General features: G+C 47.1%; 1 protein-coding gene across 2 annotated transcripts in view; it reads right to left on the reverse strand.

Moving 5' to 3' along the window:
* The window catches only part of LOC134910249 (alcohol dehydrogenase 1A-like), a 381795-nt gene extending 363476 nt beyond the window's left edge, over nt 1–18319 (reverse strand). The window contains exon 1 of one of the 2 annotated variants that reach the window (XM_063918078.1): nt 18062–18319. In XM_063918078.1, coding sequence (XP_063774148.1) covers nt 18062–18079 — 18 coding nt within the window. In that variant the 5' untranslated portion in view covers nt 18080–18319. The remainder of the gene's footprint in view (nt 1–18061) is intronic. The other variant, XM_063918069.1, reaches the window with a different exon arrangement.
* Nucleotides 18320–18747: the final 428 nt, after the last annotated feature.

The following is an 18747-nucleotide window of genomic DNA, read 5'->3' on the forward strand; positions in this document are numbered from 1 at the left end:
CAGATGGTGGAAAGAGTCGTCATGGACCGCTACTTGAGATCTTTGCCCATGGTCCTGCGCAAGTGGGTGAGCCATGGAAACCCGGGTACTGCTGACCAATTAGTGGACATGGTAGAGAGGTATTTGGCAGCAGAGGAACTACTGATGACCACCCAGCAACCCATAGATCCTCGACAGCGCCCTTCAGTAAAGACTGGTAAGACTGTTCCGTGGGAAAACGTTGCTGGGCGGTTAAGAGAACGCAAGGCTGGAGAGACTGTAAACACTGGCCCTGGAAACAGGCCAATGGGGCTAGAACGGTCTATGCTGCCCAAATGGGTTGATAATCGTGTGGTTAAATGTTTTAGGTGTGGTATGCCAGGTCATGTTATTGCCAATTGCCCAGTCACGCAAGAACCCATGCAATGTGATGCTGCCTTTGAATGTCGCAGAATGTCTTTCTTTGCTAGGTTAGCCTGTACTGTGGTACCTTCACCTGAGCTGGAAAAACAAATGTGTGATGTGTTCTTAGAAGGTAACCGGGTAGAGGCCTTGCTAGATTCAGGAAGTTTAGTTACCCTCGTGAAAGCTGGGTTAGTGAACCCCTTAAAGGTCCAGCAAATACCTATTGGGGTAACTTGCATACATGGGGATACCCAATATTATGCCACTGCTGAGGTGAATATAGAAACTTGTTGTGGGTCAGCAATGGTTAAAGTGGGACTGGTCCCTACCTTGGTGCATGAGGCCATAATAGGGAGGGATTTTCCTCATTTTTGGAAACTGTGGGAATCACGGTTATCAACAGATGTGAGAAGTAAAAAGCCAGTTGATAATACCGGTGATTTTATGGATGTACGTGGGTCTTCGGAACTTTCTGGCCCTTTGCCTTTTGCTAGTTTGGCTGGGGAAGTGACAGATGGGGAGTCCAGTGAGGACCCTCTTGCCGGGAACACAGACATAGTAGTTAGAACTGAAAGCGTGCCTGACCTGGAGGTAAAGAAGGATCTGTTTGCGTCTGAACAGTTAAAGGATCCTACCTTAATAAAGGCTAGAGAGAATGTTAAGATTGTTAATGGGGAACCTGTGGTACCAGGTGACAGGGTTACGTATCCCCACATGGCCATCTGTAATGAGCTCTTGTACCACATTGTCAAAAGGGGTGAGGATGTGGTGGAACAGCTGGTAGTTCCCCAGCCTTATCGGAGAACGGTACTAGATTTAGCTCATAGTCACGTTACCGCAGGACATTTAGGGGCAGAAAAAACCACTGAAAGAGTTTTACAAAGGTTCTTTTGGCCAGGGGTTTATAAAGAAGTGTCTGAATATTGTTCTTCCTGTCCTGAATGCCAATATCATGCCCCTAGACCCCATTTCAGGAGCCCACTAGTTCCCATGCCTATTATAGAGGTCCCGTTTGACAGAATAGCCATGGATCTCGTGGGGCCCTTGTTAAAGTCTGCTCGGGGCCATCAGTATATCCTGGTAATTATGGACTATGCCACTCGATATCCTGAGGCTGTCCCTTTACGCACTATCACAACCAAGGCGATAGCTAAGGAGCAGGTGCAGGTATTTAGTAGAGTGGGAATACCAAAAGAAATTTTGACTGACCAAGGTACTCCATTTATGTCAAGGATCATGAAAGAATTGTGCAAGTTATTTAAGGTCACTCACCTCAGGACGTCCATCTACCATCCCCAAACTGACGGGTTGGTGGAAAGGTTTAATAAAACATTAAAAAGTATGTTAAAAAAGGTTGTTGAGAGAGATGGGAAAAACTGGGATTGTTTGTTGCCCTACTTGTTAATGGCCATCAGAGAAGTTCCTCAGTCCTCTACGGGGTTTTCTCCATTTGATTTGTTGTATGGTAGACACCCCAGAGGGCTGTTGGATGTTGCCAAAGAGACGTGGGAAGGACAGCCCACTCCTTATAGAAGCGTTATTGAGCATGTAACACAAATGCAGGATAGGATTGCAGCCGTGGTACCTGTTGTCAGAGAGCACATGGAACAGGCCCAAAGTGCTCAACAGAGGGTCTATAACCGGAGTGCCAAGATACGGGAATTTGCTCCTGGAGATAGAGTTCTTGTTTTGGTACCCACTGTGGAAAGCAAATTCCTAGCTAAATGGCAGGGTCCATTTGAGATTAGGGAAAAAGTGAATGAGGTTAATTACAAAGTATACCAGCCGGGAAAGAGAAAACCCAAACAGATCTACCATGTTAACTTAATCAAACCCTGGAAAGATAGGTTGTCTCTGTCAGCGGAGCCTTGCCCTTCGGTGTCTTCACCCCGGTTGCTTCCCGCAGTGAAGGTGTCAGAGACATTATCAGCTGATCAGAACAATCAGGTTAAAGAATTTCTCATCCAAAATAGGGAGGTATTTTCAGAGCTGCCTGGCCGAACGACCATAATAAAACATGACATTGTCACAGAACCAGGGGTCAGGGTTCATTTAAAGCCATATAGGATTCCTGAAGCTCAGCGAGAAGCTATTTCTAAGGAAGTTAAAACCATGTTAGAACTTGGAGTCATAGAGGAGTCTAACAGTGAGTGGTCCAGTCCCATAGTGCTCATCCCGAAGCCCGACGGTAGCATACGCTTCTGTAATGACTTTCGTAAGTTAAATGAGGTGTCCAAGTTTGACGCATACCCCATGCCCCGTGTGGATGAGCTTGTAGAAAGGCTGGGAACAGCCAGGTTTCTCACCACATTGGACCTGACCAAAGGTTACTGGCAAATACCTTTATCTGATAGCGCCAAAGAAAAAACAGCCTTTTCGGTTCCGGAGGGGCTGTACCAGTATAAGATGTTACCCTTTGGGTTGCATGGGGCTCCAGCAACCTTTCAACGGGCGATGGATAAAATTTTGAGGCCCCATAGAAAATATGCAGCTGCCTATTTGGATGATGTGGTAATTCACAGTACAGACTGGGGGTCCCATTTGGTTAAAGTACAAGCAGTACTGGACTCAATCAGAGAGGCAGGGTTAACTGCTAACCCAAAGAAGTGCTGCCTCGCAATGGAGGAGGTCAAATACTTGGGCTTCACCATAGGCAGAGGTCTGATTAGGCCCCAATTGAATAAAGTTGATGCTATTCAAAACTGGCCTCGTCCAGTGAATAAAAAACAGGTAAGGGCTTTTTTGGGAATTACTGGGTACTATAGACGGTTTATTCCTAATTTTGCGACCACAGCGGTGCCGTTGTCAGACCTTACCAAAGGGAAGCAGTCAAATGTGGTGAAATGGAACCCTGATGCAGAAAAGGCGTTCCAAGCGTTAAAAGTTGCTTTGTGTTCACAACCGGTGTTGATAACACCAGATTTTTCAAAAGAATTTGTGGTACAGACAGATGCCTCAGAGGTAGGGATAGGTGCTGTGCTGTCCCAAACCAGAGATGGGGACGAACACCCTATCATTTATTTGAGTAGGAAACTCAATGAGCATGAAAAAAGGTATGCCATTGTGGAAAAGGAGGCTTTGGCCATTAAGTGGGCACTAGATACCTTGAGATATTACCTCTTGGGTAGACAATTCAGACTAGTGACAGACCATGCCCCTTTAAAATGGATGTATGTAAATAGAGGCAAGAATGCTCGTGTAACTAGATGGTTTCTAGCGTTGCAGGACTTTAAGTTTACTGTCGAACATAGACCGGGAACACAATTGGCCAACGCAGATGCATTGTCTCGCATCTTCTGTTTGGGGGCTACAAGTGTTCCGGCCCCTAGGTCGAAACAGGGGAGGGGGATATGTGACAAGAACACTGGGATAGTGTTTGAGGGCAGGTATATTTGTCCCAGGTTCTTGTCTTACATGTTTTAGAAAATGTTAACTTCTAGGAAAAATGCTTTATGTTTTGTCTGAACCTTTTCAGTTTGCTGTAAAAGCTGGGTAAAGGCTCTGAGAGAGAGATAAGGCGAGTTCTAGACATTGGGCCCAGTTCGGGTCTTTGGCCTCACAGAGGGCTAATCAGGGTTTCAGCTGTGTAAGAGTGATATAGTGCTTCTAACCTGATTAGTATGGGCAGACTGCCTGGGAAGGCTGCAGGATCTGTGTGTGAGAGACACGCTTTCTGATGCAAGTAAGCTATACAGTATGTACTGAAGAACTCTGTGTTTTGTTTAGTGACAGTTAGGAACATCTTATGTTTAGTTAGTGCCGGACAGGCAAGGTATTTTTATTTTGGGGTTTGTTTTATTTTCTGTTTCAATAAAACTGGCCGGGGTCAGTTGTACCAGAAACTGGACTTGTGTTGTTCCTCAACTGCTGCGTGCTGCCATATTCCCCAGGAAAAGGCACCTTGCACCCCTACAGTGTTACAATATATATATATATATATATATATATATATCTATCTCTATCTCTCTCTCTATATATATATCTCTCTATCTCTATATATATATATATATATATATATATATCTGTATATTTTATTTTTTTATAGGACTGTGAGCCTGACACTCCTTTGAGGGTACAATGAATTCTTGCTGTGGTGCCCTCCTTAGGTCCAAGCAACGGTCTCATATAGATGTAGAATTCAGTGGCACTCCACAGACTTGTATACAGTTAATACTCCATACTTTATTTAATTCATGGATTAATTATTTATTATTAATATATTCAAGTCTGTGGAGTGCCACTGAATTCCACATCTCTCTCTCTATATATATATATATATATATATATATATATATATATATATACATATATACACACACACACACACTTACTTATTCTGGTGCCCCCACAAGAAGTTTTAATATGTTGCTGGGAGGTGCTGCACTTAGGATCCCTTCAGTAATGACACACACAGCAGCACCTTTATATAATCAATATTTCAATCTGGTACTATAGATTGTCATCAGGTATGGTATCCTGGTGACAATCTATAGTACCAGATTGAAATATTGATTATATAATGGTGCTGCTGTGTGTGTCATTATTGAAGGGATCCTAAGTGCAGCACCTCCCAGCAATGTATACAATAAGCCCCCCCCTCCCGCGCGCGCGCCCCCGCCCTCCCAATGACCGGCATTCGGCACGCACGATAATGTGACCGTCACAAGGATGGGTAAGTGAGGCTGCCCTGGACCTCCACTTACCCGCAGAGCCGGAGCACACAGCGGCTGGCTGGTGGGATTTTCCCTCAGAACGCTGAGGGTGCGCATGCTGCTACGAGCTCCTCCTCCTCCGGTGACAGGTTCCAGGCTGCGAGTAGCTCCTCCAGTCCTCCTGATCTGCGGGCTCCCCCTGACACTGACACGAAAGCTCCTCTTCAGGAGTCAGGCAGCGGGAGACAGTGTGGAGGAGATGCGCCCCCTTGAGGCCAGGAGCCCGGCGGCAGCCGACTCCACTGCCTCCCAGAGTTCCGCCCCTGCCTTAATGTGTTTCCCTAGGCACGGTCACCTAGCTTCATCAGAAGTAAAACTCAGTCTGAATGTGGGACCTATTTAAACCCCTTTAACGACCTGATGCCCATCAGGTGTGACAAAACATTAAATTCAATCATCCACGATCTTAATAAAACACATCACTTTATATAGTAAATATATATTAAAAAGTACTTAGAAATAATAATTAGGAGGCAAACCTACATAAAAATTAATAGAAAAGCAACTTTATTCCTTAAATAGAGCTGATTCATTCAAACAGTATAGGGGGTCAGAGGTCAAAATGATCACATGCCTCTCCTACAGAGTGAAATGGATAATCTATATTATTCCTTATCCTCCCGGTGGTTATATGATCTTTATCACTCCAGGGACAGGATATAACAGAGCGTCAATGATCATCAGCAGTGAATACCATTCTAGCCCAACCTTTTGGAGTCCCGTGGGCAGTCAAAGATAAAAAAGGAAATACCAGAAATACCAGTATTTTACAGACAACCAACGACCTTGACTTACCAGCAATAAACAAGCTCCACACAAAGACAAGCAATTTATATTTGGAATTACCTCCAGACTGACTACCCAAAAGGAAATCGCTGCCGCGGAGCCCAAAAGGCCTGATAATTTGCACTAACCCCACCATTCCTACCAACAATGAGAAGTGCACACATCGGGGGTAATTCTGAGTTGATCGCAGCAGCAAGTTTGTTAGCAATTGGGCAAAACCATGTGCACTGCAGGGGGGCAGATAAAACTTTTGCAGAGAGTGTTAGATTTGGGTGGGTTATTTTGTTTCTGTGCAGGGTAAATACTGGCTGCTTTATTTTTACACTGCCATTTAGATTTCAGTTTGAATACACCCCACCCAAATCTAACTCTCTCTGCACATGTTATATCTGTCCCTCCTGCAGTGCACATGGTTTTGCCCAACTGCTAACAAAGTTGCTGCTGCGATCAACTCAGAATTACCCCCATCACCCATTGCGCTAGCTCTCGAAATCCTATTGAAGTTTAGCTAGCACATACTGTAGGCTCAGAGCTGGATTAAGGGGAGGGGGCACAGGGGCCCCCTGGCTGGTGCGCTGCTTGTTTTAAGTGTCGCTATCAGGCTGGCAGAGGTGTCTGAAGACCAGCAGACTCTGTCCCCTGACAGCAGCTGATGCAGAACGGTTACAGCTCTGGCCAAGTGTGCCCCCTGAGAGTATCCGTCCCACCCTCACTCATCATGCTGCCAGAATGTGCCCGGGTGGAGGAAAATTCAGGTATGAGAATAGAGGTAGCAGGCAGGGCTGTGTGTGCTGCATGTCCCCTACTGTATGGGAGGGAGGCAATCACGAGACCACCTGTTGGGATCCCTGCGGTCACAATGCCGATGACGGAATCCCAACAGGTGGTGAAATGCCGCAGCCGGAATGCCGATGCCACAGGCTTTTCTCCCTCTATGGGTGTCCACGACACCCATAGAGGGAGAATAGATCTTGAAGCGAAAATAGAAGCTAAATGCAACGGGGAAGGGAGGGGGGGGTTGGATGAATGTGAACCAATGGAGAGAAGGTCATCTAGGTAGTGAGCTATAGTACTTCCCAGTGCATCGGGGCCTTCACCATATAGTCCCGCCCACTGACTCAGTCAAATCAGTTCTTTCCACAGTGATTTAGGCAGGAGCATCAGGTAGAGACCTGTTTAGGCGATAAGAACACACATGCACACCCTTCCATACAAGAAGGAAAAGGTTTAGTGATTGTCAAGATCCTCAAATCAGGTGCGTCAGGGTGGGATCCCTGTGGACATAAGAGAAATCACGTTATCAATGGTAAGTTCTTACCATAACGTCTTTTTCTCTGGCTGGGTCCACAGGATAACATTGGGATTCCCAAAGCCAATTCTAGTGGTGGGGACGCTCCTGATTACACAGGAGGACCTTTCGCCCGAAGTCTGCGTCATGAGAGACAAAAGTATCCAAGGCATAATGTCTAATGAATGTGTTTATGGAAGACCATGTGGCTGCCTTACATATCTGTTCTGCTGAAGCACCCTGTTGTGCTGCCCATGAAGGACCTACCTTACGTGTAGAGTGTGCAGAGACATTAGCCGGAGTAGTGAGATCTGCATGAGAATAAGCTTCTGCTATTACCATTTGGTGCCATCTCGCCAGCATCTGTTTACTAGCAGGCCATCCTCTTCTATGAAATCCGTAGAGGATGAAGAGAGAATCTGTTTTCCTGATGGCACTAGCACGATCTATGTAGATTCTTAAGGCTCGGACTACGTCCAGCGATGCTTCTCCCACAGATAGTCCAGATACCTGAAAAGCTGGGACTACAATCTCTTCATTCAGGTGAAACTTTGATACCACCTTTGGAAGATAACCAGATCTCGTTCTGAGAACTGCTCTGTCTGGAAAAAAACTTAGGAAAGGAGACTTACACGATAACGCTCCTAAATCTGACACTCTTCTGGCTGACGCCATTGCCAGTAGAAAAAGTACTTTAACCGTTAACCATTTAAGATCTGCTCTCTTAAGCGGTTCAAACGGAGGACCCTGGAGGAATTTAAGAACTAAATTCAAATCCCAAGGAGCTGCAGGAAGAACAAATGGAGGTTGAATATGTACAACTCCCTGAAAGAAAGTACGTACATCCTGTAAATCAGCAATATTTCGCTGAAACCATACAGTTAATGCTGATACTTGAACTCCAAAGGAAGCAACTTTCAAACCTTTATCCAATCCTGCTTGAAGGAAATCCAAAATCCTGGATACTTTAAAAGATCTCGGATTGAAATTTTTTCCAGTACACCAATGAATATAGGCTTGCCATATTCTATGATACACATGAGCTGAAGAAGGCTTTCTTGCTCTAAACATAGTTTGGATTACTTGTTTTGAAAATCCTCTAGATTCTAGGATAGAGGTTTCAACAGCCACGTCGTCAAAGACGGGTGATCCTGATGACTGTGACAACAAGGACCCTGCATTAACAGATCTGGACGTTGAGGGAGCAATATTGGTGCTTCCACGGACACCCTCAGAAGATCTGTGTACCAATGCCTTCTTGGCCAAGCTGGAGCTATTAGAATTATGGCTCCCTTTGCTTGTTTTATTTTTCTCACTACCCTGGGTAAGAGAGATATTGGAGGGAACAGATACGCCAGATGAAATCTCCATTCTACTGACAGTGCGTCTACAAGGACCGCTCCGGGATCCTTTGTTCTCGATCCATGCCTCGGAACTTTGTTGTTTAGACGAGACGCCATGAGGTCTATCTCTGGTAGACCCCATCTGTTCACTATTGCCTGAAACACTTCTGGGTGTAACGCCCATTCGGTTTCCTGAATGGTGTGTCGACTGAGAAAATCCGCTTCCCAGTTCAGTACACCTGGAACAAACACTGCTGACAATGCTGGGAGATGGAGATCTGCCCATCTTAGAATGGGAGTTACTTCCTCCATCAGTCTCTTGCTGCGAGTTCCTCCTTGATGATTGAGGTACGCTACTGCCGTCGCATTGTCTGAGCGAATCTGGACCGGTCTTCCTTGCAGACTGTCCTTTGCCTAATCCAAAGCCATGTAAATAGCCCTTATTCCCAACAGATTTATTGGCAGGCGACTTTCCCTTGCGGTCCATTTTCCTTGGAACTACAGGCTTCCGAGTACCGCACCCCAGCCTTGCAGGCTGACATCTGTTGTCAGGACTTGCCACTCTTTTATCCAAAAGGGTCTCCCCTTGTTTAAATGGTCTGTCTGTAGCCACCACGCTAGAGACCTTTTTGCGTTTACTGGAAACTTTATCATCAGCTTTTTTATCGTCTGATGATTTCCGTTCCATTTGGTCAGAATAAGGTGCTGCAATGGTCTGGAGTAGAATTGCGCATATTCCACCATGTCGAAGGTTGATACGATCAGACTCAAAAGTCGCATTGCTGCATGGACTGACAGTGTCTCAGCGTGCAACGCTTCCTGAGCCATGACCTGCACCTTGACTATCTTATTCTCTGGTAAGAGAACTTTCTGTAGGTCTGAATCCAATATGGCCCCCAAATGAACCACCCGCTGTGACGGATTCAGAGATGACTTTTCCCAATTTATGAGCCACCCGTGTCTCTGTAAACAAACTATTGTCTGTTGAAGATGGCTCAAAAGTAAATCCTGCGAATGTGCTAGGATTAACAGGTCGTTGAGGTATGGGAATATTCTTATCCCCTGTTTGCGCAGACAAGCTGCTATAACCACCATAATTTTGGTAAACACTCTGGGTGCTGTTGCTAGTCCGAAGGGCAAGGCTTGGAACTGAAAATGTTCCTGAAGGATGGCAAACCTGAGGTAGCACTGATGCGACAGTGCTATAGGCACATGTAGGTAAGCATCCCGTACATCCAGAGATACCATGTAATTTCCCGGTTCCATAGCCAACATTATGGAGCGTAACGTCTCCATGTGGAACTTCGGGATCCAAATGTATTTGTTCTACATTTTCAGATTGAGAATTGGTCGATATGACCCATTTGGCTTCTGGATTAGAAATAGATTGGAGTAAAACCCCTGTCCCCTTTGGGATGGAGGTACTGGGACAATCACACCTGACTGCAGTAATTTTTGGACTGCTTCTTGCAGGGCATTGGCCTTCGACTCTATACGAGACGGGCTGGTGCAAAAAAATCTTTGAGGAGGCTGCCTCCTGAATGGGAACCCATACCCCTCAGATACTACCTTCTGCACCGAAGCATCTGCTGTTGACTGTTGCCATATGTGTGCAAAATGAAGGAGTCGGCCCCCAACCCTTGAATCCTCCAGGCGGAGGCCCATCTCTTCAGGCTGATGGTTTCTGTTCAGGCTTGGAAGCTGGCTTTTTGCTAGCCCACTGCTTCCTACCCCTGGTTTTGAACTGGGGTTGCTTAGGCTCCTCTTTAGCTTTCGCTTTGCCAGCGAAAAGAGCGAAATTTTAGACCCTTGGACTTAGGGTTATAGGTAGCCGGAAATCTGACCTTCTTTGATTCAGCCTTTGATTCTAGGATATCAGACAATGGTTTTCCAAACAATATATTACCAACGAAAGGAAATGCTTCCAATTTTTTCTTGGATTCCACATCTGCCTTCCAGGTACGTAGCCAAACTGCTCTGCGAGCGACTACTGTCAAGGCTGAAGCTTTAGAAACAACTGTACCCACATCAATTGCTGCTTCTTCCAAGTATTGGGCAGATTGTCTTAAACAGCTAAAACGATCCTCTTGCTCCCTACTAGGAGAAGAGATGTCATTCTCTAGTTCCTCTATCCATTCGCCCATTGCCTTTGCTACCCAGGCCGCAGACCCACTGCTCCTACTAGAGAAAATACATTTTTCAAAAGGCTATCTACCCTTCTGTCTGTGACATCATTTAGTGAGGTAGATGACAGTGGTAAAGCAGATTTATGCACAAGTTGCAGAACATGTGCATCCACTTTTGGAGGAACTTCTCTTTTTGAACACTCCACAGCTGGAAATGGATAATAAGAATCCCATCTTTTCGGAATCTTATATTTCTTACTGGGCATCGCCCAAGACTCATCCATCATTTCCGTCAGCTCATCTGACGCTGGGAATTCAGTTTTAACTGATATTCGTTTAAACACAGGTGCTTTAGGTTTTAACACTGTCTTGGCTGGCTCTTCTAAAGAGAGAACAGCCTTCACAGCATTAATAAGTTCAGCTACATCTTCTGAACTAAAACTCTGCAACTGATCATCATATGGAGTATTTGAATCTACTGTATCATCATCTGTTGTATCATCTTGTGTAGTCTGCCACATAGACGTATCTGTCTTATGGGCCCTACACATTTAACGAGGTGCCGCCGAGATGCCCGACGGCCGATACGGCCGACGGGCGACCCGGCGGCGGGGGGGCAGTGACGGGGGGAGTGAAGTTTCTTCACTCCCCCCGTCACCCGGCTCCGTAGACTTGCAGGCAAATATGGACGATCTCGTCCATATTGGCCTGCATGCACAGCCGACATGTCCCCAGCGATGAACGAGCGCGGGGCCGCGCATCGTTCATCGCTGGTGACTCCACACTGCACGATATGAACGTTATCTCGTTCATTAATGAACGAGATCGTTCATATCGTGCAGAAAGATCGGCATGTGTGTAGGGCCTCTTAGTCTTACCTGTCCCTTGGTTGCTTGTAGAGGCTACTGGAACCAAGCCATAGGAAGGGAGCTGCATGTATGGGTTAATAGTGTAACCTAACCCTTGAGGTGGTGCTACCGGAGTTAACCTGTCCGCTATTTAAGATAGAGTCTTTGCGAACATATTCCATGGTGGCTCTGTTGGTGGTTGAACCAACTCCTGTTTTTTACTTTGCTGAAAAGCAAAACAGTTTGCACACAAATCCTCACAAGTGACCAATTGGTCCATACCAATTAACCCTGTCTTACAAGATAAGCATGTTAGGGATGTAGGAGTGCTTGATAAATTCTCCTCGTCACTTTTGCAGCTCACAGACATGGTAATAATCTGTAAATGACTACACAATTTGTGACTGAAAATCACCTATATATGAGTATATAGAAGTGAGATCAATCTGATCACAGTGCACCTGAATTGAGGGTCAGAACAGGACTGACATTACACAGAAAAGTCAGCACACATACTAGCAGTCAGTCACATGTTAAAGCATTAGACATTGTCATATGAGAATACAACCCCCATAACAACTTATACCTAAGTAGGAAAATTGTACTTCTGTTTTTAACTGGTTCTTTTTCCAACATAACATGCAGAAAACACAGTAATATACAGATCTCATATGCAATAGGTACTAAAAATTAACAATTCATACTAACAAGTAGAGAGAATTTTTAGTACTGTATACCCTTCCTCTGGAGAGCGGGATACAGGGAGACTCACCACACTTCCATATCCAAGCAAATGCGCTCGTGAGACGCTGAGTGGATTCAGACGCTACAGATGTACACTACCGCTGATGTAACTGATAACGGGCACAGTCGCTCATTGACGGACACGGACGCTCAGAGACTTCCACGTGTATGCAGACGCTAAGGCCTGCGACTCGGTCTAGGCGGGATCTCTAGTGTACACAACCGCAGTGTCTAAGCTGCGACCGAGTACCCTCGTGGTAGCGTCTGAGACGGAAGTGAGGTCATTCAGTTCATGGACGGGAGACACGCGGAAACTGGTCATGAACTCGGAGGAGGGGCGGCCAGGATAGCGTCTGAATCCCCCTGTTGACTTAAACCCTAAGGATCGCGGCCTCTCCTAGTCCTGGTGCCTATGATCCCTGGAGCATAGCGCTGTCGCACTCGAGATGTTCGGTGCATCAACACACTGTTTGTAGTCTCCACCAATACAGTGTAGCTGTGTCCTTACCCCCCTAGTAAGAGGAAATCCATAGACTTACCGTCCCCCCATGATCCGGCCACAGCATGGTTACGTCTGCTGGACCTGCTAGAACATCTGACAGAGACGCCCGTCGAGACAGCACTATTACCGCGAAGGTAAGCGTTGTTGCGACCCGGTGGGGAGTTGTTGGAGCGACTCTTTCCAGTATGCTTTTAAGACGCTGTTAAGAAAAGTCGCTCAAAAAAACATAGTAAGTCTATAAAAATAAAATAATAAAAGCTTCAGGCTGCTTTATCTCAGCAGCCCTGTGACCATGCGGCTTCCTGCCGCACCAAGCAAAAAACTGATTTGACTGAGTCAGTGAGCGGGACTATATGGTGAAGGCCCCGATGCATCCTGGGAGGCCAGAAAGCTCGTGACCGTGTTGGTGCCATTTCCGCTGTCACTCAACCATATCCCAATGTTATCCTGTGGATAATCCTGTGGACCCAGCCACAGAAACATTCAATATATGCGTATGTAACAGAAAGACATTAATCCATATAGAATCAGTCTTCCAATCAGAGAGCCATGTATTTAAATCAATCAGGATGACAGGCAACAGAAAGAAAGCAGTTTCCACATCTATGTTAGCTATCAGGGCACCAATCCCAAAGGAACCAACCAGGGCCGGTGCTAGGGTATTTGGCGCCCCCCGGCAAATTATACATTTGCGCCCTCCCATACTTTACAGAGGGACAGCATGTAGCGAAAAAAAGGTATGTGGTCTCACAAGAAAGGGCGTGGCCACACAATAGTACCCCCATTTCAAATTACTGCACACAGTAGCACAATCCTATTCACATTACACCGCACGCAGTAGCGCCGCTTATACGAATAGTGCCCCCAGAAGTAGCACCGATTACACGCATAGTGCCCCCAGTAGCACCGCCGACTACACGCATCGTTCCCCCAGGGTGGTCTTCAGTATGCCGACTGACGGGATCCCGGCGCACAGTATACCGGCGCCGGGATCCCGACAGCCGGCATACCGACACTTATTCTCCTTCGTGGGGGTCCACGACCCCCCTGGAGGGAGAATAAAATAGCGTGTAGCGCGCCACCATGTCCGTAGCGTGGCGAGCACAGAGAGCCCGCAAGGGGATCATTTGCGCTCGCCACACTGTCGGTAAGCCGGCGGTCAGGCTCCCGGCGCCGGTATGCTGGTCGCCGGGAGCCCGACCGCCGGCATACCGTAGTGAACCCTTCCCCCAAGTAGTAGTGCCGCTGAAACGCATAGTGCCCCCAGTAGGAGAGCCGCTGACCCCCATAGTGCCCCTAGTAATAGCGCTGCTGACACACAGAGTGGCCCCCAGTAGTAGCGCTGCCGACACGCATCGTGCCCCCAGTAGTTTCGCCGCTGGCACGCATAGTGCCCCCAGTAGAAGCGCCGCTGGCACGCATAGTGCCCCCAGTAGGAGCGCAGCTGACCCCCATAGTGCCCCCAGTAGGAGCGCCGCTGACCCCCATAGTGCCCCCAGTAGGAGCGCCGCTGCCATGCATAGTGCCCCCAGTAGGAGCACCGCTGACACGCATAGTGCCCCCATTAGTAGTGCAGCTGACACGCATAGTGCCCCCAGTAGGAGTGCCGCTGACACGCATAGTGCCCCCAGTAGGAGCGCGGCGCTGACACACATAGTGACCCCAGTAATAGCGCCGCTAACACGCATAGTGCCCCCAGTAGAAGCGCTCCCAGTAGTAGTAGTAGTGCCTCCAGTAGTAGCGTCGCTTACACAAAAAGTGCCTCCAGGAGTAGTGCCACTTATACACAGTGCCCCCAGTAGTTGTGCTACTTATACACAGTGCCCCCAGAAGAAGCACCACTCAGAAATATAGTGCCCCTAGTAGTAGATATACATAATTCCCCCCCACCACACACACACGCACGTACACTTACTTTCTTTCACTCACTCTCTCTTTCCCTCCACTCACCTAAGTCTTTCTGGCCGGATCAGGAGCAGCATCCTCTCCCTCTTCACACACAGCAACCTTGTCCCCTGTATCTCCGCCCCTCTGACCAGTGTGTCCCCACCCCTCCTGCTGTTTAGCCCTGCCCCTTTTCCCATCAACAACTCTGCTGAAGGGAGAGGGGGTGTGGACTCTTCAAGCTGCCGGCGCCGCTGCCTGTGTGTGTGTAGCGTGACAAGAGCAGCGGCAGCCAGCAGCAGCAGGGACCTCAGCACAGGGATGCAGAGCAGGGAGAGCGCCTATCCAGCACAGCGCCTCCCTGCACTGTATCCCTTTTCTGAATGTGTAGTGCCGGGCCTGGAACAAACCATGGGCCAGATTTGGATTTGTACGCAAACCCGATGGTATATGTACAAATCTGATGTTTGACTGCGCATGTGCAGAACTGTCCCTATGTAATTTTTTGCAGTCTCCCTTAGCCGCAGCATTATTGACATGCTGGGGAATTGGATGCCAACTAGGTCCAATCTACAGAATGGGGGCATGTCATTCCCGGTTTTGGAGGTGTGCCAAATCAAGGATCTACATAGTCGAATGCAGACTTCCTAGACACGGCTAATCAGTTCCGGCGGCCAGACTGCGTAAGCTTACGCAGACTGGCAAAGGGCTGAGACCATTACAAACAACGGGGATAATTCACACCGGGAGCCCACTGAGATGCTATCAGCATCTCAGGGCTGCAATCGCCTCTGCCTGATTAAACGCCATTGGCGGGGTGCAGTCCGGACAACGGAGGTGTGCCCGGACCATTAGGGAGGTGGGCCATGGCGGATACGACCCAGGACACAGCGAGTAGCGGTCTGCAAGTGCACAGGTGCTGCGCTGGCAAGTAGCTACTCATCAGGTACAAAAGCATTGACGCTGTGCAATGCTTTTGTACCTGTGCGGGGGAGTAAGGCCTGACATGCGGGGCGGACTAGACCTGTGCTGGGCGTTCCCCCGCATGTCTGTGAAACTGATCGTAGATGTGCTAAATTAGGCCCAATGGTTACAGTGGTATCCGACACCTCCTGCTGCATTTGCATTTTAGTTGCACGGTATTGCTCAGCTACTTTCGTGCGGCTGTGCAATACCGTACAAATGGGAATCATGACATATGTCCAGAATAGCATCAAAGAATTGATAACTAAACTGACAAAAATGTAGATCATACCTGGCCAACCTACGGCTCTACAGCTGTTGTGAAACTACAAGTCTCAGCATGCCCTGCCACAGTTTTGCTATTAGGGATGCTAAAACTGTGGCAGGGCATGCTGGGTTGTGTAGTTTCATAACAGCTAGAGAGCTGCAGGTTGGCCAGGCCTGATGTAGATGTTGAAGATGCTGCTGTATTTTAGGCCAGGTAAGATACTGCTAGACTACAAAGGATTAATTGTCGACATTCTATACATTTTAGCAGTGTTGACATGATGAATGTCGACCTAGTATACCATACCTGAGGTGACTGAATTGGGGGAATTGCTATGGATATGATAAAGTGGTGTGAGACATGATATGGGGAGAGATTAGAGGTGATAAGTAGGGGCACTGATGACATCAAGATAGTGCTACCAATGACTGGGTGGGATGCGGTTGGGAGACCGCCGGTCACAATACAGACGCCCGTATCCCGAACGCTCAATAGCCATCCAACAGGGACTATTCCCACTCGTGGGTGTTCACGACATCCACAGAGTGGGAATATAACATGTGGCGAGTGAAGTGAGCCACCGAGCCCGCGATGGTGCTTCATTGCGCTGGCCCCCCTCCGACGGCCATCTAAAAGCCAGGATCCCAGCATCGGTATGGTGACCGCCGGTCACATGGACCCAACCCGACTGGGTGATGCTAAACATGCTCCTAGGACCAGAGTATATCTCACTAGATGTTCCTGAGTGCACACTCAAGTTAAATGTGCTGCGCTCATCAATGGCAGTGCCCATTACATACCTCACAATGTGAAGCACTTGGGATCCTGGCTGTTGGGAACCTGGCAGTCAGAATGCAGAAGCCGGGATCCCGAAACGATTCTGAATACTGACAACGTCATTCAGAAAGGTGACAACATCCCGGCACTGGGATCCCGACAACCGGAGGCACCGTGGTGCTGCACAGGTAAGCCGGTGGGGGGGTGGAATAAAGGTTAGGTTTATTCTGCTTCCCACAGGGTTAGGCTGCGTCCCAGGGGGGTTAGGGTTAGGCACCCCCCTCGAATTGTTAGGGTTAGGCACAAAGGGGGGAGGTTAGGGTTAGGCAGCGGGTAGGGAGGGTTAGGGATAGGTGGGGTGGGGATAGGGTAGAATACGCCTAACTCACCCTTGTTGGTCTGTTAAACCCGGGAACCCGGCGTCGGTATTTCACACGCCGGGATACCAGATGTCTGGATCTCATACTGATTCCCTCACAATATTTGGTTGGGGTGATTCAGGACATTGTGCACCGCCATTTCTCTTCACACTGGGGGAAAATCTAGCTCTCTAACATCTGCTGGGCTATCCATTCACTGCTGTGCAGTGGTAAGATAGAGTAACTTCCCAACTTTTTCCCCGTGCGGGACACTGCAGCACACGGGGGTGATGGCGAGACTGTCCAGACAATGGGTGTAATTCCAAGTTGATCGCAGCAGGAATTTTTTTAGCAGTTGGGCAAAACCATGTGCACTGCAGGGGAGGCAGATTTAACATGTGCAGAGAGAGTTAGATTTGGGTGGGTTATTTTATTTCTGTGCAGGGTAAATACTGGCTGCTTTATTTTTACACTGCAAATTAGATTGCAGATTGAACACTCCACTCCCAAATCTAACTTTCTCTGCACATGTTAAATCTGCCTCCCCTGCAGTGCACATGGTTTTGCCTAACTGCTAACAAAATTCCTGCTGTGATCAACTTGGAATTACCCCAAATAGCAGCACTGTTTGGGAGGTACAGTATACCATAATTTATGGAATTTGGCAATGACATATTATTTTGAACTTTAAACACGCCTACATATTAATTACATTATAAAACACAGAAAATAAAAAAGCATTATAAGAATTAAATCTAAACAAAAAAAGAATTTTATTATGCAGTTGATCAATAGCAAAAAACAGGAACTTTTCACAAACAAATCTTTGAAACCTGGGTCTGTCCATGAAAATTAAGGTCAGCTAGAAAGTATATAACACATTTCTTCAGTTACTGTAATACAGCACATTTCACACAACAGTATTGCATGGAATGGTCTTATCTTGTATATATTTACAATGTGCAATGTTAGTGTACCATCATATTTATATGCTGTGCACACTAACTCCCTTTATAAACATTCAGCATCATTATTATCTGATATTTTTGAAGTGGCTGCGCTAAAGCAATCACTTACTGTTCCTGTAGTATCCATTTTAACAATATTGTTTCCTTGTTTGCAGCAGAAAAGCTCAGCCAGAGTGACGTATCCTGTGCTCCTGTCCTAAGCACACCCTCAGTCACATGATGCTAAATCACGCAGCTGATGCCTGAGTTCTGTGCTGGGCACAGTGCTTTTTCATGTTCTTGCATAGTGTAGTGCACTATTTTTTATGCATACAACCCAGTGCATAGTGCCGATTTGAGGGGGCTGTTCTGCAATCCCATATTCTGCACATTCACTCCAGTTAGTGGGAAGTTGAAAAGCTTGTCCTTAATTGCTAATTATTTTCGGAGAAGGGGAGGGAGCTTTGGGGGTAGACAGCATACCTCCCAACATGACTCTCTCCAGGAGAGACAAAATGCTCTGCTCCTGGACTTCTCTCTTAATTTGTGATTGGCATCACCTGTATTGAACAGGTTAATGGATAAGAAAGGTGTTTCAGCACAGGTGATAGCAGTCATAAATTAAGAGGGACGTCCAGGAGCAGAGCATTCTGTCCCTCCCGGAGAGGGTCATGTTGGGAGGCATGACTAAAGGCCGACATACATCAGCAAGCACAAAACAAAAAACAAATTTTTTTGCAGTTTGACATTTTTCACCAAATTTAGAGATTCCCCAATCCATTAATCTGCGCCCATACATAACAGATATTTTTCAGT

The sequence above is a fragment of the Pseudophryne corroboree genome, chromosome 1 (assembly GCF_028390025.1).
Source record: "Pseudophryne corroboree isolate aPseCor3 chromosome 1, aPseCor3.hap2, whole genome shotgun sequence".
In the NCBI taxonomy this organism is placed as follows: Eukaryota; Metazoa; Chordata; class Amphibia; order Anura; family Myobatrachidae; genus Pseudophryne; species Pseudophryne corroboree.